This window comes from Astyanax mexicanus, chromosome 8, assembly GCF_023375975.1.
Source record: "Astyanax mexicanus isolate ESR-SI-001 chromosome 8, AstMex3_surface, whole genome shotgun sequence".
NCBI classification, from domain to species: domain Eukaryota; kingdom Metazoa; phylum Chordata; class Actinopteri; order Characiformes; family Acestrorhamphidae; genus Astyanax; species Astyanax mexicanus.
The window spans coordinates 5,459,395-5,487,371 of NC_064415.1; the positions used below are offsets into that span (position 1 = coordinate 5,459,395).

Below are 27,977 nucleotides of genomic sequence, written 5' to 3' on the forward strand. Positions count from 1 at the left end.
CAAAAAATCAGATTTGAGTCACTTTAGCCTGGTAATGTGAACATAGCATTAGTGTACATCTGGAAATGTATAATCAATTTGTTCAGTACAAATAAACAAATTAAATGTGATTATTTTTGCATACAAAATCAATTTCATTTACATATAAACTATATTTCAATAACAAAATCAAAATAAATATTAACAAATATTTACAAATCAAAAAGCTTTAAAGTGGGAAATACCAGTGATATGGGCTTAATTTCAACTTTATTCTGGACTAATACAGACAGGTCTTTAAGATCATTGATTAATTTAATTAAAGAAACCTGTAATAATCAGTATTATGCCTTTATGCAGCTGAACTGAAGTGAACATTCCAGTGCCTAAATAATCCTTTATATATTTATTTATTTGGTACTTTCTTTAATCAGTGACTGAATTGATAATTGATAATTTAATGCAAACCTTAAGCTTAAGTGATTTAACAAGCTGAAAATAAAGGTGGACAACACGAACAGTGTACATGTAAATTTCTTTATTGGATTTGTTTCTAGAGGATCAGTAATGATAAAGATGAGTGGTAGCAGAACTTCTTCCCACTGACCTGAACCTCATAGTAAAATCTCCCTGAGGAGAAACCCTCCTTTCCCAGAACACATAAATAATCATTAAACCTCTCTGGATTATCAGGGAGTTTCTGTTCTTCAACTTAAACAGATATAACATAACATTCTGATCATCTTCTTGTTTCTACTTCTACATTCTTATATCCTTTGTTTCAGCTCCACTGATCATATTAGGACACTTTAAGGTTTGTATAATAATTACAGACTATAATCCTGTGTCTGTTTTTCTGTATACTTTATTATTATCCTCCTTTCACCCTGTTCTAGTATATACTTATATGTTTGAGGGGAGATAAAGCCAATGGTGCTGGAATAAAACATGCATTATAAATGCAGGATAAACTGGATTCATTTCACTGGCTTCCTGTTGCCGCCCGCATCAGATTCAAAACCCTGACGCTGGTCTACAAAGTATATTTCAGAAATATTTACTAAGAATAGAGGTAAATAAAAAGAGCTTCATGAATTTCAAAGAGTGATGGAAAATTAACCTTATTATTCATGCTGAACAGGAGTGATGATCAGTGGAGCTGAATTTTTACCTCCATCTTTAAGCCCGGGGTTGAAGTATGGATAGAGTTTCTCAGTGAAAGACTGACCAGTGAAAGAGTAGATATGAGATCTGACCTCAACATCATAGAAGGAGACCAGACCCTCCTCCTAATCCACAAACACCCCCACCTTTTGGGGAGCCTGTTTCAATGAGAGGAGGACAGAAGGAGATTTTCCAGCTTTATATTCAGTTTTATTCCTCAGAAATACAGTCCAGTATCCATCCTCAGGACTCAGTGTAATCGATCCCTTCCTGTTGCTGGACTCTCTGGTCACTCCTAATTCCCACTCAGTCTTCCCACTGACCTGAACCTCATAGTAAAATCTCCCTGAGGAGAAACCCTCCTTTCCCAGAACACCGACACAAGGATTAAATCTCTCTGGATTATCAGGGAGTTTCTGTTGTTTGTCTCCATGTTTAACCTGTTTTCCATCATCAGACAGGATGAGAGCAGGATTTGCTGTATCAGGATCCAGAGTCACGTCCACTGAGAGAGAAACACAGCATAAACCCATTTTAATCAACATACTGTAAGAAATAGAGAAACATACAGACTGAATCATGTGATCAGTGAAAGTCCCACCCACCTGCATACTGCTGAATTCTCCTCAGTTCTGTTTAGAAGAAGATCAGAGAAGATCATTCACTTTTTACTACAGAAGATCCATTTCAGTTTATCAATGATCTGATCAGAATGAACCATGAACCAGCACTGGAATATTAACACTAAATCATACAGGACTGTCCTGAAAACACTAAACACTGGAAAACACTAAAATGTTCAGGACAGGTAAATTTCCTGGACCAGCTCGAACCGTCCAGAATTTAAGTGCAGTGTCTCCAAACATTTATAAAAACATAAAACTAAATTTATTTTCTACAAAAACTGCCTCACAATCTCACTAAATACGTAACTAATAAATACTTTCTGAACACTTACTGATCTCAGGAATCTTCTCCATCTCCTGTGTGAGATGTTCCTGAAGCTGAGACAGAGCTCTCCTCAGACTCTCCACACTCAGAGGAGTGTTAACACTGACGTCAGTCCAGTTCTTGGTGTGTGGGGGTCTGCAGAGGGACGGGTAAATCTACAGTACAGCAGGAGAGAGGAGAAACCCCTCAGCATGGGCAGTGCTGTCCTGTGATGGACTGCATTACTATTGAGAAACAGAGGGATTCTGACCTGTAGGAGGTGGAGGTGGTCCTCAGTGTGGGAGATCTGCTCCAGCTCAGTGTCTCTCCTCTTTAGCTCAGTGATTTCCTGCTCCAGCTCTTTAATCAGCTCTTCAGCCTGCCTCTGTGCTGCTTTCTGCTTCTCCTCCATCACCTCCAGCAGCTCAGCCTGGCTTCTCTCAATGCAGCGCACCAGAGCCCTGAAGATCTCCACACTGTCTGCTTCCTCCTTCTCTCTGATTTTCTAACAGGAGACAATAATAAGAACAATAACACTGTTTAAAGAGCAGCTTTCATATTTAAAATGAGTTTAAACTCACTTTATTGAGTTCTACAGAGTGTTTGATCTCCTTGATCTTCTTCAGTCTCTCCTGGATCATCTGCTGAACTTCTGTCTGTGTCTTCTCCAGCTGAGTCTGTGATAAAGAGACACATTATGATCAGTTATTCTTAGGAAAAATAGGAGAATAGTAAAATTAGTGTTAATAATTCTCTGTCTAAACATATCTCACCTTCTTCTCTCCACTCTCCTCCTCTATAGGAACAGTGCTGTGAGTCCGGTGGTCTCCCTCAGTGCAGAACTGACACACACACGTCTGGTCGTCTCTACAGAACAGCTCCAGGGGTCTCTCATGTTTCTGGCAGATGTAGTCCTCCAGGTTCTCCACAGGACCCATCAGCTTGTGTTTCTTATATTTGGGTGTAGTTTTATGAGGCATCAGATGAGTGTCACAGAAAGAGACGCCACAGTCCAGACAGGACTTTACAGCCTCCAGCTTCTCCTCACTACAATAGACACACAGCACCTTCTTAGATTTGGAGGAACGTTTCTCTGGAGCTCTGCTAGACTTCACCTGAACTGACTTCTTGAACTGAGCAGCCAGTCCAGAGATGAAGGTGTTTATAGACAGTTCAGGTCTTTGGGGGAATTCTCTCTTACAGACTGGACACTGGCAGTGTGAGCTGCTGTTCCAGCACTTTCTGAGACAGACCATGCAGAAGTTGTGTCCACATGGAGTAGAGACTGGATCACTGAACACATCCAGACAGATAGAGCACTGGAGCTGATCTTCAGACAGGAGACTGCTGGAGGAAGCCATGACTGACTGAGGAGACACAGAGAAGCAGCATGAAGGTGATCTGAGAGCACAGAGATCATTTCAGAATAATTCTTAGTCAGTGAATGAAAACAGTTTCACACTTTTCACCATCAAACCCATCCAGCTGCTGATCATCTCCACATTCCAGCTGTTAAAGCTGAACTCTGGGACTGAACTAAAGTGAACAGCTTGAGCTGGAGAACAGAAGTGAGCGTCTTACAGCAGTTTAAACACCTTCATAAAAATGATGAAACTAGAAGAGCAGTGAATGTTAGAAATGAGCTGAACAGGAAGGATCTCCTGCAGAAACAGGAGGAAGATTAAGAGGCATTACTATGGCGTCGTTTTACTGCCAATAGTTGAGAGCAAAGTTTTTGAATGTAAGAGTCTATTTCATGCAGCGCTCACAGATTTTATTTGCTCACGTGTAAAATATAGGTGTGCTCACACAAATTTACCATGCTCTCTCTCAGATTAACTCTCCTCTTGTACGAAACATCGCGCGCTCTCAGATATATCATATATTTAGCTTTGAGCTAATGCTACAGCACACAGAACTGACATCCAAGCGCAGCTGCAGAGATCAGCAGGGGACTCTTTTCGGCACAACACCAGCAAACTCCGGCAGTATGTTTACAGTATATTAAACACAGCTGATCCAACTAATGAACTAACTGACCTCTGTGAGGAGAGCTGGATGTGTCACAGCAAAAAAAAAAAAAACTAACCCAGCAATAAAGAGTTACTCCAAAACCAGCTTTAAACACTGTAGCACGTTTTACCATTTACCTTTTTTTTTATTTGGTGAAATAAATTTGAGATGTTTGGTCTTTCTGGCTCGTTGTTTCAGTACATTAAGCCACGTTAAGATTCATCCTTATAAATTCTTTCAGTGGAAAAAAAAACTCACATTAAGCCATTCTACATGTTTTACAGGACAAGTGTTTTAGACTCTGTAGTTCTTCAGTTAGCTGGGTTAGCTCTGTGGTTCTGGAGTAACTCTGTCCTGTTAGTTTTACTGCTGTAACACAGAGCTCGCCTCAGTGAGGGCAGTTAGTTTGTTGATTAGTTGTTAGTTGATAATTTGGGGCATGTGTTTAGTATGTAATTAGTATAAAATAATGACCGTAATTAAATACTAAACCCGCAGGGAAGCGCTGCTCCTGAACTGAGAACAACTTTCTCTTATTATCTGCCTTTTAAAGCTCTAAGACAGGCTACACTGCTCAACATCACCATACTGATAGAGTTTTCACCTGTTTAAATACTTTAATGATCCTCTGTGAAGAAGAATAATAGTGCAAAACGCGATCCGACCGGAGTTCGCTGGTGTACTGCAGAATCGAGTCCTCTGGCATTTCCTGCAACAGTTAAGCGTTAGCGTAAAGCTAGCATTTTTTCTCATTACAACTCTTAAACGATCTCATAATTCAGAGGATCTAGTGATGTTTAGGAGGAAAATGTACACAGAATAAAACGTACAGAGTTCTGAACAGATTTATTTACCACAGAATGTGATAGAGGCGAGTTTTTGAGAACTTTGAGACACTTATAAGCCATACGAGAACTACAGAATGACGCACGACCTCAGCGGTCTATTTAACTGGTCAAATCCTTTTGCCACTTCTGATTGGCTGGAGACTTTTGGCAGCTTTGTTGCAGTAAAAATCGCTCCGCGAGCACACAGGGGGAAGTTAAGTGCGCGCGCTCTCTCAAAACATTAAGAGCAGACAGATGGTACACGAGAATGATATATCTGAGAGCGCGCGATGTTTCGTACAAGAGGAGAGTTAATCTGAGAGAGAGCATGGTAAAATTGTGAGAGCGCACCTATATTTTACACGTGAGCAAATAAAATCCGTGAGCGCTGCATGAAACAGACTCTTACATTCAAAAACTTCACTCTCGACTATTGGCAGTAAAACGACGCCATACATTACCAGCTTCACTTCTTCTCCCTCGTCCAGGTGTTTCTGCTCCTTCAGAGTTTACCTGTGGAGTTTACCTGACTGAAAGAGCTTCAAATGAGAGATTATGTCCTGCTGAAAGAAGGAGCTCAATTCTGTTTATCAAGCAGCTTCGCTTAACTCTCGTTTCTCCTCAGTGACGTCACGAGGCCACGCCCACCACCTCATGAGGATGGGTTGATGCACCTCCATGTTTTAACCAGCAAGTGGAGCCTGAACTTCACCAACTGAATTAAAGCAGTGTTACAGTATGCAGCTCTAATCAATATATCAAATAAATCAATAATCATTCATCATTTAGTAAATATATGTAGATAATTAAACACAATCTCAGTAGAACAGTTTTACAGTAGATATAAATACGAAATGAAACTAAAAGATGATGAAAGTTTGGAGATATATATAATGAGGTCATCTGTTGTAAGAAGGTGTTTTATTGATAGTTCTGAAAATTCGTGTTTAGTTTCTTTCTGTCATCCAGAAAATAAGAGGTGGTTGACATAATGTTGCTTAGTGGTTGCTATGGCAGATGCTGTGGTACCCAGGTGGGTGCTTTAGTGTTTCAGGTGGTTGCTCAGGTTTAGCCAACTAATTGCAATAATTACCTCATGTGGTTGGTGAGGGTTTGTATCATTATATTAGTGAATTTGTATCATCATGACATTTAAAGGTAAGGCTGCACCAGTTTATGAACCCCATTTATTTGTATAAATAAAAAATCTATTTAGCCTATTGCTGAAGAACAAACTCAGCAGAGCTCAGAACATTATTAATTTATTCATTTATTGCTTAGGTCATGCATTTAATAATACTAATTTAATAATAAAATTTAAGACGCATCAATTCAGATTTGACCGTTCATACGTATCCGAATTATGAAACTGACTAAAATCTGATTTTTATAAAAGCTGTGTGGGTGCAACAAGGGGTGCAACTTAAAAAGGTGTCCACAAACATTTGGACATATAGGCTACGTTCACATTAAAAGCCACATGTTCACATAGCCATGAAAATATCAGATCTGAGCCAAATTGAGCAAAAAATCTGATTTGAGTCACTTCAGCTTGGTAATGTGAACATAGCATTAGTGTACATCTGGAAATGTATAATCAATTTGTTCAGTAAAAATAAACAAATTAAATGTGTTTATTTGTGCATAAAAAATCAATTTCATTGACCTATAAAATATATTTCAATAACAAAATCAAAATAAATATTAACAAATATTTACAAATCAAAAAGCTTTAAAGTGGGAATTACCAGTGATATGGGCTTAATTTCAACTTTATTCTGGACTAATACAGACAGGTTATAGTGTTCTCTTTAAGACCATTGATTAATTTAATTAAAGAAACCTGTAATAATCAGTATTATGCCTTTATGCAGCTGAACTGAAGTGAACATTCCAGTGCCTAAATAATCCTTTATATATTTATTCATTTGGTACTTTCTTTAATCAGTGACTGAATTGATAATTGATCATTTAATGAAAACCTTAAGATTAAGTGATTTAACAAGCTGAAAATAAAGGTGGACAACATGAACAGTGTACATGTAAATTTCTTTATTGGATTTGTTTCTAGAATATCAGTAATGATAAAGATGAGTGGTAGGAGAACTTCTTCCAATGACCTGAACCTCATAGTAAAATCTCCCTGAGGAGAAACCCTCCTTTCCCAGAACACATAAATAATCATTAAACCTCTCTGGATTATCAGGGAGTTTCTGTTCTTCAACTTAAACAGATAGAACATAACATTATGATCATCTTCTTGTTTCTACTTCTACATTCTTATATCCTTTTTTCAGCTCCACTGATCATATTAGGACACTTTAAGGTTTGTATAATAATTACAGACTATAATCCTGTGTCTGTTTTTCTGTATACTTTATTATTATCCTCCTTTCACCCTGTTCTAGTATATACTTATATGTTTGATGGGAGATAAAGCCAATGGTGCTGGAATAAAACATGCATTATAAATGCAGGATAAACTGGATTCATTTCACTGGCTTCCTGTTGCCGCCTGCATCAGATTCAAAACCCTGACGCTGGTCAACAAAGTATATTTCAGAAATATTTACTAAGAATAGAGGTAAATAAAAAGAGCTTCATGAATTTCAAAGAGAGTGATGGAAAATTAACCTTATTATTCATGCTGAACAGGAGTGATGATCAGTGGAGCTGAATTTTTACCTCCATCATTAAGCCTGGGGTTGAAGAATGGATAGAGTTTCTCAGTGAAAGACTGACCAGTGAAAGAGTAGATATGAGATCTGACCTCAACATCATAGAAGGAGACCAGACCCTCCTCATAATCCACAAACACCCCCACCTTCTGAGGAGCCTGTTTCAATGAGAGGAGGACAGGAGGAGATTCCAGAGCCACATATTCAGTTTCTTTCCACAAACACACAGTCCAGTTTCCATCCTCAGGACTGGCTCTAATATCTCCCTTCCTGTTGCTGGTCTCTCTGGTCACTCCTAAAGTCCACCAAGTCTTCCCACTGACCTGAACCTCATAGTAAAATCTCCCTGAGGAGAAACCCTCCTTTCCCAGAACACAGGTAGCACGACTAAATCTCTCTGGATTATCAGGGAGTTTCTGTTGTTTGTCTCCATGTTTAACTTGTTTTCCATCTTCAGACAGGATGAGTTTAGGATTTGCTGTATCAGGATTCAGAGTCACGTCCACTGAGAGAGAAACACAGTTTAAACCCATTTTAATCCACATACTGTAAAAAATAGAGAAACATAGAGACTGAATCATGTGATCAGTGAAAGCCCCACCCACCTGCATACTGCTGAATTCTCTTCAGTTCTGTTTGGAAGAAGATTAGAGAAGATCATTCACTATTTACTAAAGAAGTTCCATTACAGTTTATCAATGATCTGATCAGTATGAACCATAAACCAGCACATATATATTAACATTATCGGTCAGATGGACTAATGCAGAAAGTCCCAGAGGTTCTCAATTGGATTTGGGTCTGGGAAATGTGAGGTCCAATCAAAAGCATCAATGCCTTCATCATGCATGTCTACATGCATACAGGACCCACTTGAGGACATCAGGCTCTCATTCATGCCTCCCTTATTGAAGCTATTTCTGACAGTTTGGTCCTGAACATGGACACCAGTGGAGGCTGGTGGTCAAGTTGTAGGGTTCTGGTTTCTTCCCGCATAAAGTAGCAAATGCCAGCCCTTCTGCTGGGTTGGTCTGCTCTCCTTGTGTAATGGCCTATGCCATGGTATTTCCACCATGCATTTGAGGCTGTGTTTCTTGCAACAGTGCTATGAACCTGAAAAGGCTGCAAATACCACCTTCTTCTACCAGTAGTGATAAGGACACTAGCAAAACTTGAGCAAACTAAAGTAGAAGTAGTCAGAATGGATAAGGAGAGAGTGCTTTCTGTATCCAACCACCTGCAAAACCATTTCCATTTAGGTGGGTTTTCATGCTGTGGCTTCTCTGGTGCACCTGTTGCTACCAGTTGAATCAAAGCAGGTGAATCACCTTAGCTTCCTACATAGGCAGATTGATATCCCTGAACATTAAAACTTAAAACACTTACTGATCTCAGGAATCTTCTCCATCTCCTGCGTGAGATGTTTCTGAAGCTGAGACAGAGCTCTCCTCAGACTCTCCACACTCAGAGGAGTGTTAACCCTGACGTCAGTCCAGTTCTTGGTGTGTGGGGGTCTGCAGAGGGACGGGTAAATCTACAGTACAGCAGGAGAGAGGAGAAACCCCTCAGCATGGGCAGTGCTGTCCTGTGATGGACTGCATTACTATTGAGAAACAGAGGGACTCTGACCTGTAGGAGGTGGAGGTGGTCCTCAGTGTGGGAGATCTGCTGCAGCTCAGTGTCTCTCCTCTTTAGCTCAGTGATTTCCTGCTCCAGCTCTTTAATCAGCTCTTCAGCCTGCCTCTCTGCTGCTTTCTGCTTCTCCTCCATCACCTCCAGCAGCTCAGCCTGGCTTCTCTCAATGCAGCGCACCAGAGCCCTGAAGATCTCCACACTGTCTGCTTCCTCCTTCTCTCTGATTTTCTAACAGGAGACAACAATAAGAACAATAACACTGTTTAAAGAGCAGCTTTCATATTTAAAATGAGTTTAAACGCTTTAAAATCTCACTTTATTGAGTTCTACAGAGTGTTTGATCTCCTTGATCTTCTTCAGTCTCTCCTGGATCATCTGCTGAACTTCTGTCTGTGTCTTCTCCAGCTGAGTCTGTGATAAAGAGACACATTATGATCAGTTATTCTTAGGAAAAATAGGAGAATAGTAAAATTTGTGTTAATAATTCTCTGTCTGAACATCTCTCACCTTCTTCTCTCCACTCTCCTCCTCTATAGGAACAGTGCTGTGAGTCCGGTGGTCCGTCTCAGTGCAGAACTGACACACACACGTCTGGTCGTCTCTACAGAACAGCTCCAGGGGTCTCTCATGTTTCTGGCAGATGTAGTCCTCCAGGTTCTCCACAGGATCCATCAGCTTGTGTTTCTTATATTTGGGTGCAGTTTTATGAGGCATCAGATGAGTGTCACAGAAAGAGACGCCACAGTCCAGACAGGACTTTACAGCCTCCAGCTTCTCCTCACTGCAGTAGACACACAGCACCTTCTTAGATTTGGAGGAACGTTTCTCTGGAGCTCTGCTGGACTTCACCTGAACTGAGTTCTTGAACTCAGAAGCCAGTCCAGAGATGAAGGTGTTTATAGACAGTTCAGGTCTTTGGGGGAATTCTCTCTTACAGACTGGACACTGGCAGTGTGAGCTGCTGTTCCAGCACTTTCTGAGACAGACCATGCAGAAGTTGTGTCCACATGCAGTAGAGACGGGATCAGTGAACACATCCAGACAGATAGAGCACTGGAGCTGATCTTCAGACAGGAGACTGCTGGAGGAAGCCATGACTGACTGAGGAGACACAGAGAGAGATATAAAGGTGATATTCTCAGGAAGTGTAATGCCTTCATGGTTAATCTTTCAAATACGAACACAGAGATTACAGATCACACTCTTGAGCCATTACAGAAATTCCCTCTGCCTGACTTTCTGTTCCTTAGAGTAGATTTAGTTCCTCTCAGAAAGACTTAAAACTGAAACTGTCTTGTTGAATTAAAGTTTAAAGACAACATTTCAACAGATAAAACAAGTTACTTTACGTGAACAAAGTGACAACAAGACTCCCTCAATCTGAAGGAAGAAACATTGGAAGGAAGGAAAACTCACCAGCCGGCTTCACTTTTCTTTCTCTGCTTTTCTGCTTCTTAGATCAGATCCAACAGATTTAGTTCCTCTAAGAAAATATTAAAGCTGAAACTGAGTCCTGCTCAAAGGAGACGGATTCTGTTTATGAAACAAGTTCACTATGGTTTCATTTCTCCTGAGTGACGTCATGAGGACACACCTGTGCTCCAGGTACTCAAACCAACACCTGTAAATTTCCACTCGTCACTGTAATAGGAACACTGTTAAATGCTACAGTATATTCCTACAGTACAGCAGACTGCAGCTTCAGGACTGAAGCCCTATAATCCTACATTCTATACTGCTGTATAGTACATTTTGTAGCTAGCTAACAATATGTGGACGTTTACTTGGTATAGGAGGCATGTTGGAGATTGTACCTCACAAACATTAGCACTGGAGCTATGATGCTAATGTAACGATCTTCATAGTTAAGAGTAAAAATGAGCAAAAAATGACATTAGCTAAATAAAACAGCACAGAGTGAAAGCAGTAAAAACGACTATTGGACATTTAAGATGTTGGGGTTTTTGTGTGTTTAATACTGAATCTGAGCTGAAACAAAATGTGTACTGAACTTCTGCTGAGTCTGAAATCCAGACTTTACTAGTCAGATCCTATAAAGATAAAAAGACCAGAGATAAAGCTAAACAGTACCTAAAAAAAAAAAAAAAAAAAAAAAAATATATATATATATATATATATATATATATATATATATATATATATATAAAGTATATAGTAAACAGTACCACTAACTTAGACATACTACTAAAAGTAAATTAAATACTAACTAAAACTATGTAAACAATTAACTAAGATAATAAGATATTGACTCAATGTAATTTTTATTATATTAATATTTATATCAAATCAATGGTGAACTTTAGCTAAAAGCAGATTTCCCCAGTTGACTCTTGATACCTGTTTATTTCAATATTGATTAAAACACATTCAGAAATTATTAAACATCTAATAAACATTTAGATTCATTAAACATATAAAATATAATAAAACACCACAGACCTGCAGATCTCACAGTTTATTCAGGAAGGATTTAATACAGAAAATAAAAGGTGAACATCACCGACATAATGAACACAAAATTAACAGACAATGATCTTTAAAACAGATATAAAGAGAATATTTGTGTTGAAATTGATAAGATTTTATTTAGATATTAATTTGTTAAACAGGAACTGACTGAATGTTCCCCAAAATCTACTTTTAATTTAGAACCTGATTTTTTATTCTGACACAAAAAATGAGTTTATGTTAGAGTAAATAAACAATAAAGCTCATTAATAATGTTGAACAGGAGTGATGATCAGTGGAGCTGAATTTTTACCTCCATCATTGAGACCAGTGTGGAAGTATGGATAGAGTTTCTCAGTGAAAGACTGAGCAGTGAAAGAGTAGATATGAGATCTGACCTCAACATCATAGAAGGAGACCAGACCCTCCTCATAATCCACAAACACCCCCACCTTCTGGGGAGCCAGTTTCAACGTATATATGTAGATAATTAAACACAACTGAATTAAAGCAGTGTTACAGTATGCAGCTCTAATCAATACATCAAATAAATCAATAATCATTCATCATTTAGTAAATATATATAGATAGATCGTGTTGTCGAGGTTAAGGTTACTGCATGTTAGATAGGTGCAATAACAGGATTCATGTGGGCGGAGCTTAGCTGTCAGGTACAAGTTACATAGAACCTTTAACTAGACCTTCTGTTCTACACCAGATCTCACTACTATGATCTCCCAGTCTCTTCAGAGACAGCTTTAACCAGAGCTACACACCAATTAATGCAAACCTTCAGTTTCAGTGATTTAACAAGCTGAAAATAAAGGTGGACAACATAAACAGTGTACATGTAAATTTCTTTATTTGACTTATTTCTAGAATATCAGTAATGATAAAGATAAATGGTAGCAGAACTTCATTATACACAGATCAAACATAACATTATAATCACCTTCTTGTTTCTACTACAATTTTATATCAGGGCTCTAGAGTGCGACCAATTTGGTAGCACATGCGACCTAATTTCTCAATAGTACAGAACCCCACTGTGATATAATTTTATTTCGTCATCACTCAGAAGCTGACCAAGGCATAACAGGGATTCATTTAGCTCAGAAATACAGTTAGCATGGCCATTTAGCCATTAGCCGCTAGCCATCTCCATAAACCCCAGCGGTCTGTTAGCCTAGCTAGCATTGGGCCGTCAGCTGCAGTCTGGTTTTGTGATGGTAAAAAGTAACTCAAGTGAACTACAGTCATAATTCACATCTTATTTCAAACAACAGATCCTACCCACTCTAACCAGCACTAAGAACTCAATCTTTTATTAAAAAAACACAAAAGTGATTCATTCAGCCCGGAAACACAGTTAGCGGTTAGCCATTAGCTATAGAAGCTAATCCACTATCTACTATGTGTCATAATAAAAGTCTTCAGATCAGCTTGTAGACTTACACTTGTGAAAAGAAGAAATCTATTTTATTTTATTTTGACTTTATTAAGTACACTTTTGATCAAAATATGGTCAAATATCTAAATTCTCTTAATAATTGCATCTAATTTTAAGTGTTTTAGACAGGGCATAGATTATTACTGCAGCGTTTTCACATTTCAACTAGCAATGTAAAAATGTCTTAGAGTGTAGTTACTCTTTAAGACGTATTTGAGTAACCGCTGACATGTGTGACTTTTTTTCCTATAATTCTTTATAAATTAGGTAAATAAAGGTGCATCAAACTATATAAAATTGGTCTTGGGTCATGAAAGATGATCCATATGATACTGAGCTATTAGATGTCCGGTTTGAACACTTGCACTTTTACATTTTATTTTTATGTAATTAATCTTAAGTGATTTAAGCTTAAATTTAAGACCAGTAAAGCTACAGTATGGCTCAGCTTGACCCACCATGCCTTTAAAACTAACAAAGAACAAAACAAACATCCTGACTTTTTCTAAATTTCCTTTGGGATAAATAAAGTATCTATCTATCTATCTTTATATACCAATACATTTTCCATATATTACCTTTCTGCTAGAATTGTGCTTCAAATAAAGAACTTTATGCTGTGCAGATTGTTAGTTAATTATTTACAATTCAATATTGGCTAGCTGGACAAAAATGTCAACCTTTGAACCTTGAAGTCAGTGCACCTAACATTTGTGTTGATGCACCTAAGAAAAGCCTTGTATATCCATTTTTTCAGCTCCACTGATCATATTAGGACACTTTGAGGTTGTATAAGAATTACAGACTGCAGTCCTGTATCTGTTTTTCTGTATACTTTATTATTATCCTCCTTTCACCCTGTTCTGGTATATGCTACTGGTTTCCTTTTGTCGCCTGCATCAGATTCTAAACCCCGACTCTGGCCTACGAAGCCAAAAACAGACCAGCTCCTTCCTACCTGATGGCAATGATGGTCAAAGCCAGATCTGTACCAAGAGCTGTTAGAGCTTCCAATACGGCTCGGCTAGACCCACCATCCCTTTAAAACGAACAGAAAACAAAACAAACATCCAGACTCTTCTCTCTTCTAAAGGACCAAGGTGGAGGAATGAACTTCCACTGGGTGTCAGAACAGCAGAGTCACTTGCAGTCCTCAAACGGTGACTGAAGAATCATCGTTTCAGAGTTCCTAAACTAATCCTAAAAAAAATCTTCTTGAGTTCTAAACAAAATCAAAGTTTTGTGTATCTCTTGATCCAAGTCTCTACAAACTAGCTATGATTTTGTTGTAAGTTGCTCTGGATAAGGGCGTCTGCTAAATACCATAAATGTAAATTAAATGTAAATGTAGAGGAACCTTTTTTTACTGTATTGTAAACACCTCAGGATTTCTGAATTAGAACTTAAGTGGATACGTTTAAAAATCTCAGGAAGTGTTTGTAATGTGAACACTGTCCCTTTAAGAGCCCTTTACACTAAGTGCACTGGAGTGTAAAGAGTGTAAATTAGAGCTGGACCTAGCTCCTCTCTTTTTTTTATTTTATTTCTGTAAGTAACGCCATAAATGTGCTTTGGTGCTGCATTTTTTCATGTATGAACTAATAAATAAGTAAGTGTAATAGTGCCAGAGTGAGTCTGAGTGCAGCTCTAATCAATATATCAAATACATCAATAATCATTCATCATTTAGTAAATATATGTAGATAATTAAACACAACTGAATTAAAGCAGTGTTACAGTATGCAGCTCTAATCAATATATCAAATAAATCAATAATCATTCATCATTTAGTAAATATATGTAGATAATTAAACACAATCTCAGTAGAACAGTTTTACAGTAGATATAAATACGAAATGAAACTAAAAGATGCTGAAAGTTTGGAGATATATATAATGAGGTCATCTGTTGTAAGAAGGTGTTTTATTGATAGTTCTGAAAATTCGTGTTTAGTTTCTTTCTGTCATCCAGAAAATAAGAGGTGGTTGATATAATGTTGCTTAGTGGTTGCTATGGCAGATGCTGTGGTACCCAGGTGGTTGCTTTAGTGTTTCAGGTGGTTGCTCAGGTTTAGCCAAATAAGTGCAATAATTACCTCATGTGGTTGGTGAGGGTTTGTATCATTATATTAGTGAATTTGTATCATCATGACATTTAAAGGTAAGGCTGCACCAGTTTATGAACCTAATTTATTTGTATAAATAAAAAAATCTATTTAGCCCATTGCTGAAGAACAAACTCAGCAGAGCTCAGAACATTATTGATTTATTCATTTATTGCTTAGGTCATGCATTTAATAATACTAATTTCATAGTAAAAGTTAAGATGCATCAATTCAGATTTCAGATAAGATACGTATCCAACTTAGGAGCACATATGAAACTGAATTAAATCTGATTTTTAAAAAAGCTCTGTGGGTGCAACAAGGGGTGCAACTTAAAAAAGGTGTCCACAAGCATTTGGACATATAGGCTACGTTCACATTAAAAGCCACATGTTCACATAGCCATGAAAATATCAGATCTGAGCCACATTGAGCAAAAAATCAGATTTGAGTCACTTCAGCCTGGTAATGTGAACATAGCATTAGTGTACATCTGGAAATGTATAATCAATTCGCTCAGTAGAAATAAACAAATTAAATGTGATTATTTTTGCATAAAAAATCAATTTCATTTACATATAAACTATATTTCAATACCAAAATCAAAATAAATATTAACAAATATTTACAAATCAAAAAGCTTTAAAGGGAGACTTACCAGTGATATGGGCTTAATTCTGGGACTTCGGGACTAATGGGACTTTATTCTGAACTAATACAGACAGGTTATAATGTTCTCTTTAAGATCATTGATTAACGAAGTGAACATTCCTGTGCCTAAATAATCCTTTATATATTTATTTATTTGGTACTTTCTTTAATCAGTGATTGATTGATTTATGTATGTTTTGTATTTGGTTTAAAGTGGTGAGCAGCTGGCCTGTTCTGATCAAGAACCATTTATGTATTTGTTTGTTTGTTTGTTTGTTTGTTTGATGTGAAGAAGATTTAGTTATGCACCGATGAGCCACAGTTAAATTAAAGAAAATAATTCTCATTTATGTTGAACAGGAGTGATGATCAGTGGAGCTGAATTTTTACCTCCATCATTAAGCCTGGGGTTGAAGAATGGATAGAGTTTCTTAGTGAAAGACTGAGCAGTGAAAGAGTAGATATGAGATCTGACCTCAACATCATAGAAGGAGACCAGACCCTCCTCATAATCCACAAACACCCCCACCTTCTGGGGAGCCTGTTTCAACCAGAGGAGGACAGAAGGAGATTCCAGAGCTTTATATTCAGTTTTATTCCTCAACCGCACAGTCCAGTATCCATCCTCAGGACTCAGTGTAATCTCTCCCTTCCTGTTGCTGGACTCTCTGGTCACTCCTAAATACCAATCAGTCTTCTCACTGACCTGAACCTCATAGTAAAATCTCCCTGAGGAGAAACCCTCCTTTCCCAGAACACAGACACAAGGATCAAATCTCTCTGGATTATCAGGGAGTTTCTGTTGTTTGTCTCCATGTTTAACCTGTTTTCCATCATCAGACAGGATGAGAAAAGGATGAGCTGTATCAGGATCCAGAATCACGTCCACTGAGGGAGAAACACAGTTTAAACCCATTTTAATCAACATACTGTAAGAAATAGAGAATCATACATACTGAATCATGTGATCAGTGAAAGCCCCACCCACCTGCATACTGCTGAATTCTCTTCAGTTCTGTTTGGAAAATAATAAAGATTATTAGATTCTGAATTCAGGATTATTAAAAACCTGAACAGTAAACACTTACCACTCTTACCAATCTTCTCCATCTCCTGTGTGAGATGTTTCTGAAGCTGAGACAGAGCTCTCCTCAGACTCTCCACACTCAGAGGAGTGTTAACACTGACGTCAGTCCAGTTCTTGGTGTGTGGGGGTCTGCAGAGGGACGGGTAAATCTACAGTACAGCAGGAGAGAGGAGAAACCCCTCAGCATGGGCAGTGCTGTCCTGTGATGGACTGCATTACTATTGAGAAACAGAGGGACTCTGACCTGTAGGAGGTGGAGGTGGTCCTCAGTGTGGGAGATCTGCTCCAGCTCAGTGTCTCTCCTCTTTAGCTCAGTGATTTCCTGCTCCAGCTCTTTAATCAGCTCTTCAGCCTGCCTCTCTGCTGCTTTCTGCTTCTCCTCCATCACCTCCAGCAGCTCAGCCTGGCTTCTCTCAATGCAGCGCACCAGAGCCCTGAAGATCTCCACACTGTCTGCTTCCTCCTTCTCTCTGATTTTCTAACAGGAGACAACAATAAGAACAATAACACTGTTTAAAGAGCAGCTTTCATATTTAAAATGAGTTTAAACGCTATAGAATCTCACTTTATTGAGTTCTACAGAGTGTTTGATCTGCTTGATCTTCTTCAGTCTCTCCTGGATCATCTGCTGAACTTCTGTCTGTGTCTTCTCCAGCTGAATCTGTGATAAAGAGACACATTATGATCAGTTATTCTTAGGAAAAATAGGAGAATAGTAAAATTAGTGTTAATAATTCTCTGTCTAAACATCTCTCACCTTCTTCTCTCCACTCTCCTCCTCTATAGGAACAGTGCTGTGAGTCCGGTGGTCCGTCTCAGTGCAGAACTGACACACACACGTCTGGTCGTCTCTACAGAACAGCTCCAGGGGTCTCTCATGTTTCTGGCAGATGTAGTCCTCCAGGTTCTCCACAGGATCCATCAGCTTGTGTTTCTTATATTTGGGTGTAGTTTTATGAGGCATCAGATGAGAGTCACAGAAAGAGACGCCACAGTCCACACAGGACTTTACAGCCTCCAGCTTCTCCTCACTACAATAGATACACAGCACCTTCTTAGATTTGGAGGTACATTTCTCTGGAGCTCTGCTGGACTTCTCCTGAACTGACTTCTTAAACTCAGAAGCCAGTCCAGAGATGAAGGTGTTCACACGGAGCTCAGGCCTTTTGGAGAATTCTTCTTTACAGACTGGACACTGGCAGTGTGAGCTGCTGTTCCAGCACTTTCTGAGACAGACCATGCAGAAGTTGTGTCCACATGCAGTAGAGACTGGATCAGTGAACACATCCAGACAGATAGAGCACTGGAGCTGATCTTCAGACAGGAGACTGCTGGAGGAAGCCATGACTGACTGAGGAGACACAGAGAAGCAGCATGAAGGTGATCTGAGAGCACAGAGATAATTTCAGAGTAATTCTTAGTCAGTGAATGAAAACAGTTCCACACTTTTCACCATCAAACCCATCCAGCTGCTGATCATCTCCACATTCCAGCTGTTAAAGCTGAACTCTGAGACTGAACTAAAGTGAACAGCTTGAGCTGGAGAACAGAAGTGAGCGTCTTACAGCAGTTTAAACACGTAAAAGAGCAGTGAATGTAAAAAAATTAGCTGAACAGAAGGAAGCAGAAACAGGAGGAAGATTAAGAGGCATTACTATGGCATCATGTTTTACTGCCAATAGTCGAGAGCGAAGTTTTTGAATGTAAGAGGATATTTCATGCAGCGCTCACGGATTTTATTTGCTCACGTGTAAAACATAGCTCACACAAATTTAGTAAATATATGTAGATAATAAGTCCTCTGGTATTCCCTGCCACAGTTAAGCGTTAGCTTAAAGCTAGCATTTTTCTAATTATTAAGCTTAAATACTCTCGTGATTTAGAGGATCTAGTGATGTTTAGGAGGAAAATGTACACAGAATAAAACGCACAGTGTTCTGAACAGATTTATTTACCACAGAATGTGATAGAGGCGAGTTTCTGAGAACTTTGAGACACTTAGAAGCCATACAAGGACTACAGAATGACGCACGACTTCAGTGGTCTATTTAACTGGTCAAATCTTGTTGCCACTTCTGATTGGCTGGAGACTTTTAGCAACTTTGTTGCAGTAAAAATCGCTCCGCGAGCACACAGGGAGAAGTTAAGTTCGCGCACTCATTCTCGAGAGTTATATATCTGAGAGCGCGCGCGCAGTTTCGTACTATGAGGAGAGTTAATCTGAGAGAGCATGGTAAATTTGTGAGAGCGCACCTATATTTTACACGTGAACAAATAAAATCCGTGAGCGCTGCATGAAATAGACTCTTACATTCAAAAACTCCGCTCTCGATTATTGGCAGTAAAACGACGCCATACATTACCAGCTTCACTTCTTCTCCTTCGTCCAGGTGTTTCTGCTCCTTCAGAGTTTACCTGTGGAGTTTACCTGACTGAAAGAGCTTCAAATGAGAGATTATGTCCTGCTGAAAGAAGGAGCTCAATTCTGTTTATCAAGCAGCTTCACTTAACTCTCGTTTCTCCCCAGTGACGTCACGAGGCCACGCCCACCACCTCATGAGGATGGGTTGATGCACCTCCATGTTTTAACCAGCAGGTAGAGCCTGAACTTCACCAACTGAATTAAAGCAGTGTTACAGTATGCAGCTCTAATCAATATATCAAATAAATCAATAATCATTCATCATTTAGTAAATATATGTAGGTAATTAAACTTCATTAATGGATCAGTTTTACAATAGATTAGAATATTAAAGTTCTGCTGGTTTTCTGAGAATCTGATCTAATAAAAATCTCTTTATGTAATTAAACTAAATGATCAAAGTTTTGAGAGATGAATAATGAGCTCATCCTTTGTAAGAAGGTGTTTTATTGAAAGTTTTGAAGAGTTTAGGTGTTTAGGTTTTATCCAGTAATGTTCTGGGGGAGATCTCTAGTCAGACTCTGGTCAGAACAGTTTGTAAAATGAAGTATTGATGAATTCAGTCACAGTTCAATCATTACTCTCTAAATAAACTCTCTGCTTCTTGTGTTCAGATCTCATTCTCTCAGTGTTGGTTCTACTGGTCGGTTCATGCTGGGAAAGGGTGTGCTAGATATAGACAGGGTTCTAGATAGGAGAACACAGCAGGTAAGAAGTTCAGAGAGTGTACAGCAGATTATAATGTATCTAAATAGAATGGGACATTGTGTAAGAACTGGTTGTTAGAAGGTAAAAGCTGAAGGTCTAAAGTTTGGATGATGGATGTGATGATGGACAGCAGCATCTGGAGATGAGGTATCTTCTTCACTGGTAATATGCTTTTTGTAGCTCAGTTATGTCTGTGGATCTGTGGATGGCCCCAACAGAAGATCAAAGATGTTGAGGTGAGGAAGCTCTCATAGATCATGGAGTTTCAGAAGATCAGAGGAAATGATAACGAACATCTGCTGAAGAAGATACAGACTGTCACTTTCAGAAGCAGCATCATGATGGAATAAGTCAGAGCTGTTCTGGTCCAGAGGAGGAGGAGCTAAACTGAAGGAGCAGGAAAGCTCTCTGAAGATGTGATGAGTGGGGCTGAGGCAGGGTTGCCAGGTCCAAGAAAAATATCCCAAAAACCCAAAATCAGTCTAAAACCCGCCCTTCAGAAGCTTAATCTAGCCCAAAATATCTGTCTGTCACACATTTGAAGCAAATGGAAAAATAACTATGAGTGAACGACTTAGTATTTAGTTTATAAGGGATTTATTATCAGTATTGCTATTTATCTTAAAGTAATTAATAATATTGTAACATAAGTGTTTTATTTGTTGTTTTATAACAGTTTTATATCCCAGTCAAGAACATTTAATAGTAATATAATTAGCAAAAAAAAAAAGAGGAACTTTTTTTTCCTTATTTTTTTCTGTTTTTGCCCCTCTTGAACTGTTTTCTCTCCTCTTTAACAGTTTTTTAATCGCCTTGTGATTTCTGGTTACATTGTGAATTTCTCTCTCTCTCTCTCTCTCTCTCTCTCTGTATGGGAGGTAAATCCTGCCAAAAATAAAACTGAAATGAAAACACTAAAATGAAAAATGCAAATACTGTTTTGCGCTTTCTATTTCCAAACGTGGGAAAATATTGTAAAATAAAATTAAATCACTTCATTTGCAATAATTTTTTTTTTTCAATTTAGCATGAGTTATATGTGACAAAAAATAAATAAAAATTATTAAAAGGGCTTTTTGCCATTTCATTTTCATTACAATACAGGTATTTTACAGTCAAATCTAAAATGAAAAAGCTAATTGTAAAAAAATAAAATAAAAGCTTCACTTTGGCCTTGCCTTTTCGAGATGTACTGCATAATAAATGTAAAAAAAATATTTTACTCAGTAAAAATAAAATCTAAATGCAATGGTAACATTTTTCTTTATAAGTCATTGCAGTGGGTTACATCCCATAGTTATGTTCTCCTGGTTCTTACTGTTGTAAATCAGAGAAGATTGATTTTTAGTGTGGATTTTACACCTTTCCCCACCGTGTTGACGTAACATTCAAGGCAACACCCACTTTTTTTTTTGTTTTTTGGCGACTGCCTAATTTTAAAACTAGCCCCCCGAAAAAGCACCCGCCACCCCTGAATTTTCACCCGCGATTTTTAAACGAGCCCAATTTGACGGGAAAACCGCAAACCTGGCAACTCTGAGCTGAAGGAACTGTATAGGGGAAGAAGCTGAAGATCTGAGATCAAGTCTGATCTGCAGGAGAGAGAGAGAGAGAGAGAGAGAGAGAGAGATAAAGAGAAAGAGAGAGCGAGAGACCTGAAAAGAGATAAAGAAGAACCACAAAGAGTCTGATGATCCTGAACCTGAGTGATGATCAATAATCAATACCCAAACCCCCAACTGAACCGCTCACAACGTTCTCCCACTTCATACATTAATCACTAACTAATACATTCATCACCAAACTCAACAGCAGATTCAGCATCACAGCACAGCGTCCTCCTATCATCTACTGGTGATTACTGCACTGCACTGGAGCATCATCACAACCTTCAGGAACCTGCTGACGGTGATTATCTACTGTAGTAAACTTTACAGTACGAATACAGTAGAGTTTAGATTCTCTGCCCGACCCGATATCCAAGAAAATGATCTGTGAGGTAATTCTGTGTTTTTAATTCTATTTTTATTTTATATAAATATATGGCGTGACAATCACAATATAGCAAAGTAACAAATCAAACTGTGCTTTAAATAAAAAAGTTGCACTAGTTAGAATGTTATAATCACGCAGCTCTGGGTCTCACGCACACGTGAGCTCCTCTATTTGTTGCATTACGCACTTGACTTGCAGCACTGTGTGTATCTGTTCTTAATAAACATTTTTATTAAGTAATAGGTCTATGCTTCTTCAGTGTTGCAATGTTAATTAACATCATTCTGAACAGATTTATATTATTGAAACAGCCTGAAAATTATTTAAAAAGCTCAGTTTTAACGCTTTACTTACTAAAAAAAATGTGGAGTTTAAATCGGGCTCAGGCTCATAATGACAGTTTATGGGTCGGGTTGGAACGGGCTGGATATTTTGGGCCCGATCTAAACTCTAGCATACAGTACATTTAATACACAATTCTATATGTTTTACATTTTAAAACATTTATTAAGTATTAAGCTGTTTTTCTGATACCACATACATGAACTTTTATATTAAAATCAGTAAGCAATGCACACTATGTAAATAAATTTTAATATATTTTAAACATGTTTTTTATCAGCACCAAAACCGGTTCATCTATAGTGTCACTCAATGGACCATATGAACAATCTTTATATTTAAGAGTGAAAATGAGCAAAAAATTAATCTCAGCCAAATAAAACAACACAAACAGAGTGAAAGCAGTAAAGACATCTATTGTACAAAACCGATTTTGGGGTGTTTGAGGGTTTTTGTGTGTTTAATACTGAATCTGAGCTGAAACACAGTGTGTACTGAACTTCTGCTAAATCTGAGATCCAGACTTTACTGGTTAGAAGATCCTAAAGAGATAAAAAAGACCAGAGATACAGCTAATCAGTACCTAACAATAACAAGAATAAAAGAAGTAGATAGTAAAAAATACCACTTTACTAAAAGTAAATTAAATATTAACTAACAAATATTTAAATAATTAGCGAAGATATTAATATATTAACTAAAGTTATTTTTTATCCTATTTAGATTTATATTAGTTCACTGGTGAACTTTAGCTAAAAGCACCACAGACCTGCAGATTGTACAGTTTACTCAGGAATGATTTAATACAGAAAATAAAAGGTGAACATCACCGACATAATGAACAAAAACTTAACAGACAATGATCTTTCAAACAGATATAAAGAGAATATTGATAATATTTTATTTAAATATTAATTTGTTAAACAGAAACTGACTGAATTTATCCAATATCTACTTTTAATCTACAATCTGATTTTTAATTCTGACTCAACAAATTAGATTCTGATCGAGTAAATAAACAATAAATCTCATTTATAGTGTTGAACAGGAGTGATGATCAGTGGAGCTGAATTTTTACCTCCTTCATTGAGCTCAGGACTGAAGTATGGATAGAGTTTCTCAGTGAAAGACTGACCAGTGAAAGAGTAGATATGAGATCTGACCTCAACATCATAGAAGGAGACCAGACCCTCCTCATAATCCACAAACACCCCCACCTTCTGGGGAGCCTGTTTCAACGAGAGGAGGACACGAGGAGATTCCAGAGCTTTATATTCAGTTTCATTCCTTAGACAAACAGTCCAGTATCCATCCACAGGACTCAGTGTAATCGATCCCTTCCTGTTGCTGGACTCTCTGGTCACTCCTAATTCCCACTCAGTCTTCCCACTGACCTGAACCTCATAGTAAAATCTCCCTGAGGAGAAACCCTCCTTTCCCAGAACACCGACACAAGGATTAAATCTCTCTGGATTATCAGGGAGTTTCTGTCGTTTGTCTCCATGTTTAACTTGTTTTCCATCATCAGACAGGATGAGTTTAGGATTTGCTGTATCAGGATCCAGAGTCACGTCCACTGAGAGAGAAACACAGTTTAAACCCATTTTAATCAACATACTGTAAGAAATAGAGAAACATACAGACTGAATCATGTGATCAGTGAAAGCCCCACCCACCTGCATACTGCTGAATTCTCTTCAGTTCTGTTTGAAAAAGAATAAAGACTATTAGATTCTAAATTCATGATTATTAAAAACCTGAACAGTAAACACTTACCACTCTTACCAATCTTCTCCATCTCCTGTGTGAGATGTTCCTGAAGCTGAGACAGAGCTCTCCTCAGACTCTCCACACTCAGAGGAGTGTTAACACTGACGTCAGTCCAGTTCTTGGTGTGTGGGGGTCTGCAGAGGGACGGGTAAATCTACAGTACAGCAGGAGAGAGGAGAAACCCCTCAGCATGGGCAGTGCTGTCCTGTGATGGACTGCATTACTATTGAGAAACAGAGGGACTCTGACCTGTAGGAGGTGGAGGTGGTCCTCAGTGTGGGAGATCTGCTCCAGCTCAGTGTCTCTCCTCTTTAGCTCAGTGATTTCCTGCTCCAGCTCTTTAATCAGCTCTTCAGCCTGCCTCTCTGCTGCTTTCTGCTTCTCCTCCATCACCTCCAGCAGCTCAGCCTGGCTTCTCTCAATGCAGCGCACCAGAGCCCTGAAGATCTCCACACTGTCTGCTTCCTCCTTCTCTCTGATTTTCTAACAGGAGACAACAATAAGAACAGTAACACTGTTTAAAGAGCAGCTTTCATATTTAAAATGAGTTTAAACGCTTTAAAATCTCACTTTATTGAGTTCTACAGAGTGTTTGATCTCCTGGATCTTCTTCAGTCTCTCCTGGATCATCTGCTGAACTTCTGTCTGTGTCTTCTCCAGCTGAGTCTGTGATAAAGAGACACATTATGATCAGTTATTCTTAGGAAAAATAGGAGAATAGTAAAATTTGTGTTAATAATTCTCTGTCTAAACATCTCTCACCTTCTTCTCTCCACTCTCCTCCTCTATAGGAACAGTACTGTGAGTCCGGTGGTCTCCCTCAGTGCAGAACTGACACACACACGTCTGGTCGTCTCTACAGAACAGCTCCAGGGGTCTCTCATGTTTCTGGCAGATGTAGTCCTCCAGGTTCTCCACAGGATCCATCAAATTGTGTTTCTTGAGTTTAGCTGCAGTTTTATGAGGCATCAGATGAGAGTTACAGTAGGAGAGCCCACAGTCCAGACAGGACTTTACAGCCTCCAGCTTCCCCTCACTACAATAGACACACAGCACCTTCTTAGATTTGAAGGAACATTTCTCTGGAGCTCTGCTGGACTTCACCTGAACTGACTTCTTGAATTGAGCAGCCAGTCCAGAGATGAAGGTGTTTATAGACAGTTCTGGTCTTTGGGGGAATTCTCTCTTACAGAGTGGACACTGGCAGTGTGAGCTGCTGTTCCAGTACTTTCTGAGACAGACCATGCAGAAGTTGTGTCCACATGGAGTAGAGACTGGATCAGTGAACACATCCAGACAGATAGAGCACTGGAGCTGATCTTCAGACAGGAGACTGCTGGAGGAAGCCATGACTGACTGAGGAGACACAGAGATGCGTTAAGATTGAATTCATTATATCAGTCAGATCAGCTACATTTTTGTGTACTGTACAAGGCTGCTGGTGGAGATAAGGAAAGCTGTAGGGGTGAAGGGTCTGTGGACCCTCAGAAGATGGTCAAGGTGTGACATCGAAAAAAAAGGGGCAGCCACCTTTTTCCAGAACCAGCTGGCTCCTTCCAATGCTGGGTAGCCATGAGGATCTCACATTTTAAATCTGGAGGGGTGTTTCCAGTGTTGGGAGTAACGGCACTGAAATTAACCGCGTTACTAACGCCGTTACTTTTTTTCAGTAACGAGTAATCTAACTAATTACTCTGACTGTAACTATATCGCCGTTACCATTTCCGACACCTCGTTACTGCACGTTACTTTAGCTGCTCAATTCACTTTTTTTTTTTTTTTTAACTTCGCTTTGCCCTGGTTAACCCCTCCTCTTTCCGGTGAACTTGAGCTTCTGGCCGCTGTGCCTGTAGGTTTACGTGGTTTGGCGTGGTGAAGTGAGGCACAATTGTGACGATTTGCTGCTCTAATTAATTCAGTGATTGCCGTGGACAGGCCAAGTTCCGATTTAAGGACGTTAAGCTCTTTTTAGCTGCTCCGGTTTTTGTGGTGCTGCTGCTTTCTCTTTTGGTAAAGCTGTTTGATCCAGCTGTTAAACTGTTATAATAATACCATTTTAACGGTCATTAGATTGTTGTTTTTGTCCAGTATTTTGTTTTGTTTATATATACATATTTCCTTTGAGTGTGGCTTGGTTTGTTTAATTTCATCCCCAGACGTGTTTTTACGTTTTTTTCTGTTTTAGTAAGTTTTAGTAATTTTCTTTGGTTGTGTGTGGAATTTCGTTTTTTTTTTTTTTTTTAATTCGTTATATATATTATATTTTTGTCCAAATTTTGGGTTTATTTTCGTTTGTTATTTTTCTAATAATAGTAGTAAATACATAATTGATTTTCTTTTTTTTTTACAGGCAAATAATAAAAGTAACGCGATAGTTACTTTTACTGGTAACCAGTTACTTTTATAGTGGAGTAACTCTGTTAGTAACAGTTACTTTTTGGGAGAAGTAACGAGTAACTATAACTAATTACTTTTTCAAAGTAAAGTGCCCAACACTGGGTGTTTCTCAAGAGAGCAAAATTTGAACAGCCTACGGAGACATCTGGGAGGTGGAGGACACACCCAAGCAGCCATGGCTCCTAAGGGTCAGGTATTTCATGATGTGAAATGGCCTCTTGTTCCTAGACTCATTGTACAGTGCTTTTGTCATTTTATTGCATTTTCTCTTAATTAATCATTAATGTGTTTTGGGCGTAATGTGAAATAAACCAATCAGTGTGCCAGTCGTCTTTCCCCTTAAGAGCCAGGTGAGCTCTGACTTTGGCACGTTCGTATCTTAACAGTGTGGCGCTTTTGTGCATCTCAGCAGAGGATACTGACCTGCACGTTCACGTTATGAAGGGAAACCAGGAGCTTATTTAGGGGAACACAAATGTTATTTTATTCTTTATTTTGTTCATTGTTGAGTTTAAAGTCTGGGTTTGGGAGCTGGTTTGGTCTGGGAGCACCTATAGGAATAAACTCTAATGATTGACTGTTGTCTAGGTTTACTTCAGTCAGTGGAGCTCCTGTGTTTTCTGCCGCTAAAATAGAAACACGACAGAAATTAACCTGAATTTCTAAACTCTGATGCTATTTTAACGGCGTGTTAAAGCAATAAAAGAGTCTGTTGATGTGCTTCTTATAAATTAGTAAGAATACAAATGTCATAAAATACAGTCTATCTCTATTGTATTTGTTGCAGTATAACTCTGCAGATCTCACCTGTGGGTCTTTCAATAACAAAATCAACAACGAGATCTGTGGAGCTTGTAAACCCAGGAAATGATAAGAGTTTGAACCTTGGACTTTGATGCATAACACAATGCAGTGATACTAACTGTTCTAAACCATTCAATATGATCACCACAACACAATACATATGCTTACTCTGGTAATACTGTCCATAATTGACTTAAAAATGATAGGACTATACAGTACATATACAAACATAGACAGAAGAACAAAAAGTCTAGTAGTGAAGGCACAAAAATAAGAACATCAGTTTCCCTGTTTCTACATAAGTTGCAGCAAATTAGTGCTTTAAATTAAACAGACAAAAGAAATAAGCGAGAACAGGCCTATTTACCATGTCACATTCGGAAATGTACAGATTTACAGATTACTTACTGCAGTACAATAGCTGTTCTGTATCTGTGGTTGAGTATCTTAGTTAATCCAGTTGTGGGTGACGGGAATGAAAGGCTGCACAGTGAGTAAAAACACAACAGCAGTAATATAGTTCAACGGTGAGCTCAAAGGGCAACTACATTT

The 27,977-nt window shown here is 38.5% G+C and overlaps 2 protein-coding genes and 2 pseudogenes across 2 annotated transcripts in view; 1 reads left to right on the top strand and 3 right to left on the bottom strand.

The window, feature by feature from the left end:
- Positions 1 to 27,977, top strand: part of LOC125803775 (E3 ubiquitin-protein ligase TRIM39-like) — a 109,098-nt gene that overhangs the window by 72,788 nt on the left and 8,333 nt on the right. The gene's annotated exons all lie outside the window — the stretch shown is intronic.
- On the bottom strand, positions 740 to 27,896 carry LOC125803780 (E3 ubiquitin-protein ligase TRIM39-like; annotated as a pseudogene).
- On the bottom strand, positions 16,223 to 27,905 carry LOC125803783 (E3 ubiquitin-protein ligase TRIM39-like). Its single transcript, XM_049481982.1, has 7 exons — positions 27,834 to 27,905; positions 17,745 to 18,338; positions 17,553 to 17,648; positions 17,232 to 17,465; positions 16,989 to 17,136; positions 16,889 to 16,915; positions 16,223 to 16,788 (listed from the first exon to the last, which is right to left on the bottom strand). Exons 2-7 carry the CDS (start codon positions 18,330 to 18,332, stop codon positions 16,244 to 16,246), a joined length of 1,638 nt encoding a protein of 545 aa, XP_049337939.1. The 5' UTR covers positions 18,333 to 18,338; positions 27,834 to 27,905; the 3' UTR covers positions 16,223 to 16,243.
- On the bottom strand, positions 23,468 to 27,905 carry LOC125803791 (zinc-binding protein A33-like; annotated as a pseudogene).

Coding starts and splice junctions, on each gene's coding strand:
- LOC125803783 (XM_049481982.1), bottom strand. CDS start 18,332: ATGGCTTCCTCCAGCAGTCTCCTGTCTGAAGATCAGCTCCAGTGCTCT. Junction 17,137..17,231: donor ACCACCTCCACCTCCTACAG/GTCAGAGTCCCT, acceptor GCTGTACTGTAG/ATTTACCCGTCCCTCTGCAG. Junction 16,789..16,888: donor GAGAATTCAGCAGTATGCAG/GTGGGTGGGGCT, acceptor TTTCTCCCTCAG/TGGACGTGATTCTGGATCCT.